Genomic DNA, 15,065 nt, shown 5'->3' with positions numbered 1-15,065 from the left:
AAATCCCAAATGAGAACAGGTACTGGCTTGGGAGAGGCCAGGTGGGGGATTGATTCTGGGAAGAGGTTGTTTTCTCATCAGAGAGTTCTAACAAGCGCCATTAGCTCCGAGCACCTGTGCCTTCAGAAGATAAACGGAACCACCGCCACCACCCTCCATCCCTTTGGGGCCCTGACCCCTGGGATCCTAGCATTCCCTGGTTGCAGGTTGAGACTAGGGATCCTGCCCATTCACAGCAGTAAGGCCTGTCATTGACACGTCCAGCTTGCATACACCCTGGATACAGTGGGACACTTGTACCCCAGAGCAGTGCCCTGTCTTTAGCTCTCCTGCTGGGCACTCAACTGCCCCATCTCCCTGCCAACCCAGGGGTAGAGCCATGCAGGGATGAGGGTCCAGGCTAGAGGAATTCACTGACCCAGGCACACGGGCATAAGCCAGAGCCAGTATCAAAGAGAGCCCCCTGGGGAGTCCCTAGCTTTTGCCAGTGACTGCTGAGGGGAAGGAGAAACTGCCTTCCCCTAGCCTCTCAGCCAGACCAGGCAGAGTCTCCGGGCCCCCAGCGTGGAGCTGGGAAGCCCGGGAATGGGCTAGGAGATGCAGTCCTGCCTCCTAGAGAGGCCTCTGCGTAGCAGGTTGGGGCCTTCCCAGGAGGCCAGGCCCAGATACCTACCTCCCTGTTTTCTGTCCTCTGGAAAAAGGGTGAGGTGCCCCCTAGGAAAATGCCCTAGTCTTTGGGCCCTGGAGATGAGTTCACCTCTGGCTGCAGGGGATGTGCAGGGGAGGAGTTGATACCCTCCCTCTGGGCCCTGGGTAGGTAAATTCTTGCTGTGTATCTGTGGGGCTGGGACAAAGTCCCCTGTCCAGTCATTGTGCCTCCCTTTTACATTAAGGGAAGGGTCCCTACCCCCTTCTCAGTCCCATTGCTGACTCAGATACCAGAGTCCCCTGCTGACTCACCCCACCCCCTGCACCCCCCACCCCCCCAGCTCTCTGGATCTCCCAGCCGTGTGCCACCAGGCCCAACCCTGCTGAGCTGGTGCAACGTGACAGGCTGAGGGGGCTGGTGACACTTGAGGAGGAAAGAAAGGGGTCCGGGAGGGGGGCCAGCCACAGACAGAATGACAAGACTGCAGACCGTAGCCTAGCGCCTCTGGGAGGAAGCCCTTTTGCCAGCCTGGGGCCTGCAAGGGGAGAGGCTCAGCAGGTGGAGGGGAGGGGGGGAAGGGGAGTGCCGAGCGCCTGCCTGCTCCCTGCCTCAGCTCCATCTCCTGTCAGCCTTCGGCTCCCTAAGCGACAGCTTCTAATTCCGGCTGTCGGGGCCTCCGTGCTCTGCAGCACACGCGCAGCTTTTTTTCAGTTTTGCTATTTCTTTTCTGTTCAGAACATACTGAGCCTACGGAAAAGTCAGAGCAAAGGCTCCAGGGCCTGAGACCTGGCACCGTCCCCCCATCCTGCCACAGGCCTGGCCGGTTTGGTGGTGGCAGGTGGAGCGAAGGCACTGGCTGCTTCTTCTAAAGAGTGGCCAGCACGGCGCTCTGGGCCAAGCCAGGGTGAGGCCCTGACAGGGACCTGCTCCTGCTCACCTGCTTCCCTGGAACAGTCTCCATCCGCCCCGAGGCAGAGTTGTCTCGGGGAAGCTCACGGAGGAGGGGCCATGGTTCTTTAGGACCAAGCAGGTGCCCATTCCATGCTCACACTGCTTCTCTCTTCTACCTGCGCTGTGTCACCACCGGCTTGTCAGGCTGGCCTGCCTGCCGCACACAGATTCCAGGGTTACCTCCTTCCCTGCCTCTGGAAACAGAAAGAAGGGAAGAACGCAATTTCCCTCATGCTGTGGAAAAGGGAGATTGAGTCATGAAGGGAAGGAAAGCCTTTCTTCTGCTATCTGAGTAGAGGGAGAGCTTCCCTGCATCCTTGCTGGGGTTGGAGAGTCTATGCCCCACCCCCAGGTGACACCCCAGGTGGGGCCCCAACGTCTGGGGGTGAGATGGGACTTTCTACACTCTGAATAACTGTGCAGCTCTTTCCCGGACGCTGCCCGGCTTGACGTTGCCTACAGCAGGCAGAGCTAGTACTGTGGGTTTCATTTTGCCGGTGAGACCGTGCAGGCCTGGAGCCACACTCTGGTAAAGGCCTTCAAGCTGGGACTTAACTCTGGGGTCAAATGCTGTGCCCTTTCTGTGGTACCATGAGAGAAAACTGGCAGAGCAGGGGGATTAGAGAATGCAAAAAGATAAAGGGAATGGGGGCTTGACAGTATATACAGTATATACATCACAGGCACCACCACCCCAGAATGGAGGAAGTGGGGGCCCCTGCTCGTGGCTGGGCCCAGGATGCCAGGTGGCCATCCCTGAAGTCTAGGAGCTGGAGAAAGGCAAGAAGCCTGGAGTGCAGGGCCCTGTGTGCACTTTGCCACTCACCCATCTGGGCCCACTGTCTCCTTCCCAGAGGCAAATCCTCTTCTTGTCCAGAACCTTTCCCCAGACGGCTCCTGTTGCAAACCATCTAATCATGGCTCTGCCCAGGCTCAGGGCAGCTTTATTATTCCCCTCATTTCCAATCTTCCGCAGGAAGGTACTTGGTAAAGCAGCCCTCAGTACTGTCCCCTGGAGGTGTTTTTCTTGCTTCCATGTCCTTGCCTCAGTAACCCTGTCTGGAATGTCTTCCTTACTTCCACGCAGCCAGATCCCCCACATCCCTGAAGACCACCTGCAGAGTCCTAGCTTCAGACTACCTGGGAGCCCCTCACACCCAACTCTACCTTTTCCTCTAAGCACTGTCTTGGTTTTGTTTGTATTTCACAGATGTATTCCGCCCTGAGCTGATAGCCTCTACTTTTTTGTCCTGGTCTTGTCTTCCTGCTTGAGGGGGAAGGTCTCTTCTATCCAGAACTGAGCTTCTGCTTCGGTATTTCCTACAGCTAGGAACACAATGCCTGGCTCATGAAAAGTCTCAGTAAATTCTGGAGTTGATAACTGATTCACTTCTTTACACTTCACAAATCTTCATTCCACCCCGAGACACTTACCCTTGCCCCCCACCCCGGCGGCTCTGAGGAGCCCTGACTCCCCTCAACCGAGGCCTGAGCACCACCGCCCCCCACCTCAGGAGGGATAGGGGATGCCGCAGGTTTTCCACACCCTAGTGACTCCCGCTCTCTTCTCCTTCCCTTCCAAAGGGGTCAGCTAGCAGTCAGAATCAGAGCCCGGGGGTCCGGGGGTGGGTTTGTGCTTCGGAGGGAGACGAGAACCGTAGGGGAGCCTTGCGTAGCTCTCTCACATTTTCCGGGGTGGCGGCCGGCCCCGAAGCGGCGGGGAGGCGGCGCGGGGGCGTTGTTAACGTGGCTGCAGCGCTCTCGAATCCCCAGGCGCCCGTCCTGGCCGCCGCGTCTCCGCTCCGCCTGCCTGTCAGCCGCCGGGAGCTGGAGCTCCGGCGCGTGGTCGGGGCTGGAGACGTCGGAGATTGGAGGGCGCAGTCTACCCCCCCACACCCCCGCTCCGAGTGAGCGTGTGCGGGAGGAACAATTGTGTGTGAGTGCGTGATTCGCTACACTTCGAGTGGCAGTTCTCAGCCAGAATAAGCGCCCCCCACCCCGCGCGCAGCGCAGGTACCCCCCCCCCCCGCCCCCGCCAATTACTCCCCTTTCGCTTTTCGCCGCCGCCTTCCAGCTCGCTTATGGTCCAGTTCTGCCCTCGTGGGGTCCCGTTTCCTTCCACCTGGACCGCTGGAGGCGGGCCTCCGTCTTCCCCGACGGGCCCGAGGTCCTAAGTTTCTCATGAGCCGAGGGCACCGACTCCGGTAGGGGCGGAGGGCGGGGAGACGAGAAGAGACGACTGTGACTTTGGGCTTGGCCTGGCCTGGTGCATGCGGCCCCCAGCGAGCAGCCGCCGCCCCCGCCCCGCAACCGCCGCGGCAGCCCCAGGGGAGCGCGGAGGAGGAGCCGCTCCCCGACTTCGTGGCCCACGAAGGGGTGGGGGTCAGGGGCGGTCTCTCCCGCCTGGTGCGTTCCTGCCGGTAAGGCTCAGCCTGCTTCCAGGGCAGCCATTGCCATGGAGACCCCCGAGGCTATAAAGCCAGATACGCAGGCGGGCGGCGGCTCCCGCGCCGCTGAGCCCCCCAAGTAAGGAGCAGGCGCCCCGGTGTGGCCCGGCCCCCGCGAGCGGGGAGGAGGCGGAGGAGCGGCGCCAGCAGCTTGAGGAGCGGCGCGCCCCGCCAGGGCTGGAGGCAGGCGCGCTCGGCGGGCGCCACCGTCTCATCAGGGGAGCGGGGGCTGCCCCGGGTGCGGGTGAGTGGCGCGGCACCAAGCCACAAGGGACGGAGGGGCACCGGACACGCGGGAAACAGCGGGACAAACAGGAGGGGGCCGAGCTTTGGTTCCCGTAGTCTCGTGGCGGGCCAGGCGCAGAGCCCAGAGTAGCGAGCAACCTACACCTCCAGGCGGGAAGCCCAGGGAAGGAGCTGCGAGACACCAGGCGTGCGGCCCAGGAGCGGCGGGGAAACGGGAGCCGCTGGGGCACAAGAGTGGGAACGACAGGACCCTCGGCTGCAGCTGCCCACGCGCGGAGGGAGCCACACCAGAGCACCAGCGGGGCCCAGAGCCCGGCGGGGCGCGGGAACAGGGGCGCCCCCGTGCGGAGCTGCTGGGCCGCCTCGGAGCGGCGGCTGGGGCCATGCTCAAGCCCAAGGACCTGTGCCCCCGAGCGGGTACGCGCACCTTTCTGGAAGCCATGCAGGCGGGCAAAGTGCACCTGGCCCGCTTTGTACTGGATGCGCTGGACCGCAGCATCATCGACTGCCGCGCGGAGCAGGGTCGCACGCCGCTCATGGTGGCGGTGGGGCTGCCGGACCCCGCGCTGCGCGCGCGCTTCGTGCGGCTACTGCTGGAGCAGGGTGCGGCCGTGAACCTGCGGGACGAGCGCGGCCGCACGGCACTCAGCCTGGCGTGCGAGCGCGGCCACCTGGACGCGGTGCAGCTGTTGGTGCAGTTCAGCGGCGACCCCGAGGCGGCCGACTCGGCGGGCAACAGCCCAGTGATGTGGGCGGCGGCGTGCGGCCATGGGGCGGTGCTCGAGTTCCTGGTGCGCTCTTTCCGCCGCCTCGGCCTGCGCCTCGACCGCACCAACCGAGCGGGTCTCACGGCGTTGCAGCTGGCAGCCGCCCGCGGCCACGGGACCTGCGTGCAAGCCCTCACCGGGCCCTGGGGCCGCGCGGCCGCAGCCGCCGCGGCCCGGGGCTCCAACTCCGACAGCCCCCCTGGCCGTCCGGCTCCCGCGCCCAGCCCGGAGCGCCGACGACCCAGCCCCCGCCGCTTACCTCGGCCTCTCCTGGCGCGCTTTGCGCGAGCGGCCGGCGGCCACGGTCACGGCGACGAGGCTGGGTCAGGGGGCAAGGGCTCGGGCCGGCACCGAGCACAGGGCAGCGAGAGGCCCGAGCTGGGCCGAAGCATGAGCCTGGCGCTGGGTGCTGTAACCGAGGAGGAAGCGGCTCGGCTGCGGGCGGGAGCCCTGATGGCTCGACCACACTCGCCCCAGTCTTCAGGGACCGGGCGGTGGCGTTCGCAGGAGGTCCTGGAGGGAGCGCCTCCGGCCTTAGTGCAAGCCCCCATTGGCCTTAGCCCCCACCCGGAGGGCGGCCCCGGCTCTGGCCGTTTGGGTTTGCGTCGACGCTCCACCGCTCCAGACATCCCCAGCCTGGTCGGGGAGGCATCAGGGCCCGAGAGCGGCGCGGAGTTAGAGGCCAATGCTCTGCCCCCCTCGGTGCCTGGGCCTCAGCCTTGGCAGGTGGGCACGGAGGCCGTGGTGCTGCACGCTCAGCGGTAAATAGCGTCGAGGTTGAGCCCTGTGTCCCCTCCTCTTATGTCTCTCCTCCCCTGGGATTTCTTTTTTCCAGGTCCCTCACTTTCCTGGCAGTTTCCTGGCCTGTGATCCCAGAACCTGTCCCCACTGCCCAGGCCAGACCCCTACCAATTCTCTCTCTGAAAAGAACCCCTATTTTATTTCTTTTGTGTGTGTGTGCTTGTTGGTATTCCCTGCCTAGGTCTCTCACTGTCCCTATAGCCTACCTTTCCTGTCCTGGAGGGGAGGAGTAGAAGACTGGTTCTATAGGCTACAGCCTTTCAGCCAGGAAGATGGACCCCCTACTCTGAGCCCTAAGGCTCAGTTCTGAGTCTTGCCGACTCCTGCTGGGTCACCTCCTCCTTACCAGTTTCCCACACCCTGGCAGCCAGACAGCCGAAGAGTTGACTTGTAGAAAAAAGGCCTAGCCTCCCCCCTCTGCCTAGTGATGTGGCTGGCAATGTTGCATGCCACCAAAGTGTCCCTTCCTGTTAAGTGTTGGAGAAGGAGAGCAAGGAGACCAGCCTTTGAGCCCTTCTGGACAGGAGGGCTGATTAGGAAGGAATCTGGAGGTTAAGTTTTTTCTGGGGAGAAACTCCTGCCTCAAGAAAATGAGAGCATATTTAGGGGTGGCAGAGGCCCTGGTATTGAAGGCTAGTTGTCCCCTGAAATAGCTTCTGGGTAATTCCAGCTCCGCAGACCCAGTTTTCAACTTCACTGATGATGTGGGGTCATTGCCCTACAGCAACAGCTACTGAGCCCAGCTCCCAGCACCTGAGCCGAGCTTCAGCTCAGCTGCATTTGAGTTTTATCTTTGAGGTCTCGCCCCTCAGGGCCCAGCCTTATTTCCTCTCACTCTTAGAGCCTGAAATGGAAAGGACTTGGCACTTCCCCGCCCCCACCACCTCCCAGCTCCCCCGGCCCGCACGTGGGTGCTCCGGCAGGGTGGAATGGTTGCGAAGGCTTGGTTTAATTGTATTTCTTCCAATCCTCAAAGAACTCGTGTTTTGAGTCTTTGTATATGAAGCAGAAAGCAGCGGGTCTGATCCGAGGCTTAAGAACCTGACAATGTCTCTTTAAATAGAAGCTCTGCGAGGGGGATAATTGACTGAAGTGTTTGCCACGTTAAACGGCGGCGCGCGGGAGTCGGGAAGCCCACACGAGCCGCAGGTCCGGGTTTAAATTACATCAAACTCCTGCGAGAGCTGGAAGGGGGCTGTTAAAGGGCTCCTGCTTCTCGCTGGGCCGTTAATGGAGGGCAGGGCGGATGACGGATGCTGGAGGTCGAGACCAAGGACCCCTGCCTCTGCCCCCGCGCGTGGGACTCAGGTCCCGCCCAGCTTCATTACTGGGCAGATTAATGAATCAGAGGCCACCGCGGGGAGGTGGTTAAATGCCCTTTCCCGGCCTGGTCCTTCCTCTTCCCCTCCCTCCCTGCCCTCCTCTTTGTGCGGACCTAAGAAGTGTGTGGGGGCGGGGGGGAGGGAGAGTTCTAGCGGGTCTAGCGATCGCGTGCCCCAGGACCCTGCGGAAGCGCTAGCACAGGTATCTGTGCGTCCAGCCCGCGGGATCGTTGGCGCTTGGGGGTCTCTTTTTGTGAACCCCGAAGGTTGAGCGTGCGGCGCCTCACCCGTCTGAGGTGGGGTCTTTTCAAGACGTCGATCTATATGCCTTTGCAGAACGGAAGGTTTCTCACCAGTAACTCTAAGGGAACTTCCAAGAGCGAGAATGATCTGTGCTGAGAAACTGGTCCTGGAGGTGAGCGGGCCTGGTGCAGGTGTCAGACACCTCCCCAATCCTTCCACCCCTCTGAGGTCTGCAAGGCCGCGCCCTCTCCCCCCCAACCCCACACTGGACGTGATCTCTGGTGCCCCCTGGTGGCAGCGCTGAGCTTTCCTCGCGGCGCCCTGGCTCAGAGTTTAGACTTCGGGTTTTACTTGGGATCACCGCAATGTACTTCTCCGTGTGCATTTACCCATGGAATCCTCTTCCTCTTGTCGTATGTTAAATCCGGATACTTGAAGTCATTTCCCAGCAGTGAAGTGAGGGACAATAAGCAAAAAAACAAAAAACAAAAAACAACAACAACTCGGATTTGGAGGAGCAGGAGCCCAGACCCTTCTTCACTAAGGACCCCAAGATCTTCCAAGTTAGGGCTCCCATGTCCATAGAGCTCCTGCTCTGTTCTGAAAAACAGGAGTCTCCAACTCCTTGTTTGTAATTTCTGAAGCTGCACTGTTTTCCCTTTTTTTTTTGTTTAAGGTTTTTTTATTCATTTGAGTCACAGAGATAGAGAGAGAGAGAGAATATGAGCAGGGGGAGAAGCAGAGGGAGGGGAAGAAGCAGGCCCCCCACTGAGCAGGGAGCCCGATGTGGGGCTCAATCCCAGGACCCTGGGATTGTGACCTGAGCCGCAGACAGACGCTTAACCATCTGAGCCACCCAGGCGCCCCTGCACTGTTTTCCTCTGATGAAATTTGTTTTCTTTTGGGGGGGGTTGCCCTCCCCCTACTCCTTTCTCCCCACACACCTGCCTCTCCTCAGTCCCACTGTCTGGGTGGTGGAACAATACAGAAGCACCTGAAAAGCCAGAGGGAGCGGATCTGGGGTGGGATGGGGGATAATTGGACATCCCAAGTACAAATTCCTTTTTTTCTGACCCCTGCTTGCTCACTTAGTCCCTTTCTGTGTTTAATTTTCACAGAGTTTTTTAATGGTGTAAGGATACAAGTGTTTGGCTTCTTCAGAACACCATAAGGTCTGGGTTGAACAGATGGCAGAAGGTGCTGTCATCTTTCAAATGTCGCTGACCTGTGGCTTTCTGGTTCATTGTCACCCCAGGGCCCTCCTTATTGAGTAAACAACCGTGAGGGCTCCTCTCCACCGAGTTGCCAAGGGCTTGGTGGTTGAAAGCAATGTTTCTTAAAAACCACAACAGATCTTTCCTGTCTGCACTGAATTGTGTTTGACTGACTTGCCGTTCTTGCAGATTTCCCCAGCTCTGTGCAGAACTTCTCTGTATGTCACCATATGTCGCCCATATTTCGCACTTCCTTGTCATTGTCAGCCCCAGGGCTTTGAGGCTGGGGTCCTCTCAAGCTCACTCCACTTTAGAAGAGACTTTTCTAAACAGTTTTCTTTTCCAACTCTTGTTGCTTTCATCGTTGTGAAGAATCACCCAGGCCACTGGATCTCGGTACCCTAACATCAAGCTCAGAACTAGTCTGTGTGGGAGGCTAAATGACATACACACATGCTTTTGGAATGACACTGTGTGGTGGAAGGACTATTAGAACTCAGAATAGTTAATAAATCCAGTATTATTCAGTTGCAAGAACTGGCCTCTCTTTGCCTTACCAGCGGCTCCTGATTCTGGGCTCCCTCTGGAGCCGCAGAAGGGTGTGCTTGCTTCCCGCAAAGCTTCCGCCTTCCATCAGCCTCCATCCCTGCCTCTCCCACTGGGCACTGTGGCTGCGTCCTGAAGGCAGGACTTGGGTACGGCTTTGGACTGAGTTGGTGGGACTAGGACCCTCCGACCAGGGCGGCTGTCCGGGTGGGACTGCTGCGGGGAGCAGGAGAAAGTCTGCACGACTCCTGGGTGCTGGTTGAGAGGGTTCCGTGAGCCCTGGGCTGGGGGACAGGATGAGCTCTCGGGAAGGCAGTGCTGGAATCAGAGTCAGAGCTAGAAGCTGAAAGAGAATTCCATCCACCTCCCCTCCCCGCAGGACTACGACCAAGGTCCCTTGATTTCCAGCCACGGCACTGCTCCTTCTTAACCCCTCAGTTCTGAGAAATGAAACAGAGACTGCTTTCTCCCTGGAAGCAGCCTCCAGCCACTTCCTATGGACAGCAGTGGGGAGGGCAGCCTCTGACTTGCCCTGGAGTGTGAAGCAAAAGGGATACGAGACACTGATGCAGAAAGTGGTCATCAGCCCCGGTGGCTGCCCCCAGAGCTCCTGTGTGCCAGCAAGCACAGCACATGGCCCCGGGCTTTCCTGGCTGGGTTCTGCTCCCCTGGGAAGGAGAGCTCTGTCTCTTTCTCAGCTCTTTCAGCTCCGAGGGCCTTTCACTTCCTGTTTCCCTCCTTATCTGCCCTCAGGGGCCCACGTGCCACCAGGGAGCTGGGTTTTCTGTGGGCTTGAGTGACTGCTGGGGAGTTCATGTTGCCGGGGGGGGGGGGGGGCACACCAGACACCCACTGCAGGGTGTCCGGCTTGAAGACAGCCTGGCTCCATTCTCAGACACAAGAGCCCAGAGGTTTTGAACACTTAGTTTAATTTAAAACAGGCACAAGTGCAAACAATTCACAAAAGTTTCTAGGGAAGATGCTTTTGTTTTTAAAACTCTGACCCTTAAAAAAGTCCTTGCAATTTATTTTTGGCCCCAAAGCAGGCCACTAGGGAGCAGAGGAATCTAAAAATATTATCTAGATAGGGTCCTGACACCTGGAGTTCTTCCCTGGATTCCCTGACTCACAACATCCCTGAAGGTGCGGGGGGAAGGGGGGCAAGGAGACAGGTGTCTGAAGAGGCAGCGAGGGCCGATAGGTTTGCACAAAGGGGGTGCCCATTTTCTTGACAGGATGGGACCCCAGGAGATGGTTCACCCCCCACCCCCCAGACCAGGATTTTGAAAGAACGGGTCCTTGATGACCTGGTTATTGAGATGAAGCTCACAGGCAAAACAAAGTCTGTTCCCTCACCATTCCTGTCTCTGGCTCTGAGACCCCACAGTATAGGTGAAACTCAGAAATCTGCCAAGCCCCTTGGATGCACTAGACTCAACGCAGATCTCTTCGCTGGTCAGGTAGGAACAAGAGACATTTGGGAGGTGGGAAGCCAGGCCACGAAAGCAGGTCCCTTCAGAGTAGAACTTAGTGGCAGAAAGGATGGAGAAGCCTTATTGCTGGCCGTGGGTGACCTGAAGGGAGCCAGGCTGTCGGGGTGACCGTCTGCCACTTACACACACACACACACACACACACACACACGAGATGTTCTCTCCATCCTGTAAAGTAAGACCACGTTTACCACTAACTCCGTTCTTTCTCTTTCTCCCAGAAAAAACGCTCCTCCTCCTTCCCTGGCCTGCGAGCAGGCTGTTCACACTTCAGGGCAGGCTGTGCAGGGAGAGTGATGTCAGCGCAGGTGGGTTGGGAAGCAGGTGCAGGTCGGACTGTACCTTCGGGAAGTCAGACACGAGGGAGGAAGACAGCTTCAGGCAGTAGAAACCTTCCCTGTGGCCCTCTTGAGACCCCAGGGTTTAGAGCTGGAGCTGAGAACAGCAAGTATCCTGGTGAAGACAGGCAGTCTGCCCTCTTGGGTGGCCTGGGATGCTAGTGCACAACTACCTTTAAAAAACAGCAGCTTTTTCTGCTGGGTTGGCCACAGTGGCCAGGAGTGCTGGTCTCCATGTTTCTTAGAAATATCCCTGTGCAAATAACAAAGGGTCATCCTGTAGAAGGGTCTCCATCATCCCAAAGGCAACTGGGGACTCTCTTGGGAGGGAGAGAGACCAAGGGGCAGGTCCGGCCTGGCCCAGTGGGCTGAAGGGCAGGAGGGTGTGGGTGGGGTTTCACATTCAATCTTTGGAGAGAATACTGAGAGAATGAGGCAGGCAGGCCCTGCCGGCAGGCTGGCTGCCCAGTGTCCCCTGCCTGCGGGCAGAGGTGGCAGGTGCGCTCTGGGGGTGGGCTCAGCAGGTGGAGGTCTGCTTGCGGTAGAGCTGGATCAGGGGCACCAGGCACTCGGGCAGCCCCGTCTGCAGCAGGAAAGGGTGGTCCAGGAGCTCCTGAGCCGTGGCTCTCTCCTGCGGGTCCCGCACCAGCATCCGTTCCAGGAAATCTCGAAGCACTGGGGAGACCTGTGGAGACAGGGCAGCACTGAGTGGAAGCCACCGCATGCAGTCACTTTGGGGTGACTCTTCTGCCAGGCCCCACCATCTTTTGAAGGTCTTGAATTCTCTTGTTTCTTACTTCCTGGCAGCTCCCAGGCTCAGGACTTTTCAGATTATCAGGTAATCCCCACCCTGCTGCCGGAGGCTCTCAGCCTTCAGGCTCTGTGGCTCTGTGGAAGGGGCATGGGATTGGTATTAGCGATCCAGTCCTAGGTCTATCCCTGATCTTTGACAAGTTGCAATTTTCTCTAGACCTCAGTTTTCTTATCTGCCCAATGGGCTAATGATAAAATGTGCTTGCCCTGTCTTTAGTGAAGATCAAAAAAGAGGCCAGGGATGAAGTGTCTTGAAAAATAGAAAAGAGCAAAGTGAGACCTGACAAGGGAGATTTCTTTAATGCTCTAAGCCTTGGAGTCTAAGTCAAGGGCTTATCTTGGTTCATTTTGAGCCGGTATCTTGGGATAAGGCTAAGTCTTGGGCTGTTGCAGAAGGCTACCTCCTCTGGGGAATTAGCCAATTGGAAATCTCCCCTATGTGTTGGTCCTGGGGCTGGCAGTGCAGGCTCCAAGGACCAGTTGTCTGGGAAGGTGCTTCCTGACTGTCCTCCTATCCGGCTGTGTTGGGGCCCCAGAAGTATTTTATCATTTAGGGACTGCGTTTCAACCCTCTGGGACATTTCTCACTCTGGCCACCAGATGGCAGTGCCATTAGCCGCCCTGTTCTACCAGGCCACCAGCAGGGGCTGTCCACTGGTAAGACCTGTGGGTTTGGGTGGATTTGGCAGAAAAGGGTTAAATGTGCACACACACACTGGTTTTAAAGGAAAACCCGTGGCTCAGATGTGGTCAGGATGGAGGACAAGCCAATTTGCTGAGCTAGACTGGAACACCGTGCCATGGTACGGCTCCCCTGACAGAGGGAGTGGAGGGGCTCCTGCTCAGTTAGCTTCTCTAGATTCCTCCCCAGGACATCAGGGTTTCCTGGCAGCCTTGCTTTCCCTTCTCTCAGGCTCCTGTCAATTGCCTGCAGGTGGAAACTTGTCCGAGTGGCCACAGGAGTTTGCTGCAGGTTTCGTGTGGCAGATTAGGTGCCCCTGGGACCGGGCCCCACAGCTCCTGGGCAATACTTTTCTGGGAGACTCTGGCTTCTGTGGAAGGGAGATTGTGGGTCTGGGAGCCCAGGCTCTGGTCCCCTCAGCCTCAGGAAGAATGTGGTCATCAGGGTCCACCCTGAGCACTGACTGACCTTGTGAGAGTTTTTCAGCCTGGGTGGGGGGCTGTCCCGGAGCCTCTTCATGGCCTGCACTGGGGAGTCACTGAAGTAGGGTGGCTCCCCGTCCACCATCTCAATCACCATGATGCCCAGGGACCAGATATCCACCTGTAGGAAGAGAATGTCCTTGACACCACTGGCCAGAGTAGGGCCCCTGGGTAGCAGGGTATTGCAGGGGGACAGGAGCAGCTGGTCCCAGCTGTCGTTGGTGAGTTGGCCTTCCTGGCCACCTGCCCTATGGCCAGTTACTTCCTGCAGGAGTGCCCAATGACTGTAGGGACAGAGCCATCAGCCATCCTAGGAGAATGGCCGTCAGATGTGGGGAAGCCTGGCCATACCCCACCCTGCCCACGAGCCGCACGAGGAGCATTTCAGGGAAGAGTTTGTGGCAGCAAAGCCACAAGCGAGGGCAGACCCATCCAAGAGCGGGCAGGAGCAGGCAGTGGGGGGGCGGGCAAAGGGAAGGGGGATAGGGTATTGACTAAGTGGGAATCTGAAAACCAGGGCTATTTGGGGGAGGGGTGTCTCTACAGGGGCCACATGAGCTGTTTGTTCCCAATAGGAACTTCTGGGAGGACGGGAGAAGCATGGAAGGGCCGGTTACCTCAGTCGCATACAGAGACCTAGAGATCACTTCGGGAGCCATCCAGTAGGGGGTTCCTACCAGGGACTTCCTCTTAGGGACATCTTTGCTGATCTGAGCACAGAATCCGAAGTCCGAGAGTTTCACCTGTGGTTGAGATGGGGGTGGGGGGACAGGGAGTGGTGAGCTGAGCTGGGAGCACAGACGCAGGGGGAGGGGCACAGGTGCGCCAGGCTGGGGAGGGCCCTACCCTGCCATCGAGGGTCAGGAGGATGGAGTCACTCTTGATGTCTCGGTGGATGACACCCTGGGCATGCAGGTAAGCCAGGGCCTGCAGCACGGCCTCGCACACAGTGGCGATCTGCTCCTCGTTCAGCCTGGACAGGGAAGGCCAGGCCGCAGACAGAAGAAAATGTGAGCTTTGGCAGGGCTGCAGGGCAGCCGGGCTGGGCAGATTAGGTGCCCCTGGGACCGGGCCCCACAGCTCCTGGGCAATACGTGTAGGGGTCCAGTCACGCCAGAGCCTTGGTGGAAATGGGCCTGGACCTAGGCTGGAGACCCCACCCCACTGCCCTGAACCCTCCTGGGTCTGTTAACCCAGATGGACAGGGGGTGGCTCACAGTGATGTGACAGGCACCCCAAGTTTTCCTGGCCTGAGGCTGCCCAATCCCCCTGCCGGGACAATGGTGGGGGCAGCCAGCTCTCAGAGCCCAGGCCCCCCGTTGCCCACCTGACTTGGGAGACGATGTCCGTGAGGGCCCCGCCCTGTAGGAACTCCATAAGCACCCACAGCTCCTCGCCCACCAGGTAGCTCTTGTACATCTCCACCACGTTGAGGTGCTGGTAGTCTCGCATGATCACCACCTGGAGGGCAGACGGGGGTGCCTGAGTGCCAGGCCCAGTCCCCACGGCCCTGCTCCCAGATGTTCACCCTAAGCGCCCCACCACGTCCCGCCCTCTCCTCCCACCTCATTAAAGAGCAGCTCCCTGCGCTGCTGCTTCCTGAGGTCCATCATCTTGACGGCCACCTGGCGGCCTGAGTGCTTCTCCCGGGCCAGACAGACGATGCCCGTGGAGCCCTCGCCGATCTTTACGTAGCTGTCCAGCAGCATCCGGGGGTCACCCTGGTCCACCACCATCCTGAGTGCAGCCTTGAATTGCTCATGTGTCACAACACCTGTGTCCTCGCCAGCCAGGGCGCCCTTGGCCACTGCAGGGTCCTGGGGCAGGTACAGGTTGCTGGTGCTGATCTGGGCTTGCCTGGTGCGTGGGGAGCCTGCGGGGGAGGACCGGCCTGGGGGTGGGCCGGCAGCGGGCGCTGTGCGGAGGGACCTCTGGGGGCTGCTGGTATCTGAGGTGGTCAGAGGGCTGAAGGTCCCCATGGGCTGGTCCGAGGGCAAGGACTGGGCCTTGGACACCAGGCTTGGTGGGGGGTCTTTCTGCAGTGGTCGGAAAGAGGAGTTAGGCTGCAGGG

The 15,065-nt window shown here is 59.1% G+C and overlaps 2 protein-coding genes across 4 annotated transcripts in view; one reads left to right on the top strand and one right to left on the bottom strand.

The window, feature by feature from the left end:
- The first annotated feature begins 3,939 nt into the window (after positions 1-3,939).
- ANKRD63 (ankyrin repeat domain 63) lies at positions 3,940-9,171 on the top strand. The gene has a single exon (XM_025884602.2). It carries the CDS (start codon positions 4,677-4,679, stop codon positions 5,823-5,825), a length of 1,149 nt encoding a protein of 382 aa, XP_025740387.1. The 5' UTR covers positions 3,940-4,676; the 3' UTR covers positions 5,826-9,171.
- Positions 9,172-10,058: 887 nt separating this feature from the next.
- The window catches only part of PAK6 (p21 (RAC1) activated kinase 6), a 36,505-nt gene continuing 31,498 nt past the window's right edge, over positions 10,059-15,065 (bottom strand). For all 3 annotated transcript variants that reach the window (XM_073876789.1, XM_073876791.1, XM_073876790.1), the window contains 6 exons: positions 14,560-15,057; positions 14,322-14,455; positions 13,841-13,967; positions 13,612-13,737; positions 12,981-13,115; positions 10,059-11,702 (listed from right to left, as the gene is read on the bottom strand). In XM_073876789.1, the coding sequence (XP_073732890.1) occupies positions 11,535-11,702; positions 12,981-13,115; positions 13,612-13,737; positions 13,841-13,967; positions 14,322-14,455; positions 14,560-15,057 (1,188 nt within the window). In that variant the 3' untranslated portion in view covers positions 10,059-11,534. The remainder of the gene's footprint in view (positions 11,703-12,980; positions 13,116-13,611; positions 13,738-13,840; positions 13,968-14,321; positions 14,456-14,559; positions 15,058-15,065) is intronic.

Source organism: Callorhinus ursinus, unplaced genomic scaffold (genome assembly GCF_003265705.2).
Source record: "Callorhinus ursinus isolate GAN/ISIS: 27379988/994484 unplaced genomic scaffold, GSC_fseal_2.0 scaffold25, whole genome shotgun sequence".
Classification (NCBI taxonomy): Eukaryota; Metazoa; Chordata; class Mammalia; order Carnivora; family Otariidae; genus Callorhinus; species Callorhinus ursinus.
The sequence above is the reverse complement of the archived record's forward strand: the minus strand, read 5'-3'. Positions and strand labels throughout refer to the sequence as shown.

Coding starts and splice junctions, on each gene's coding strand:
- ANKRD63 (XM_025884602.2), top strand. CDS start 4,677: ATGCTCAAGCCCAAGGACCTGTGCCCCCGAGCGGGTACGCGCACCTTT.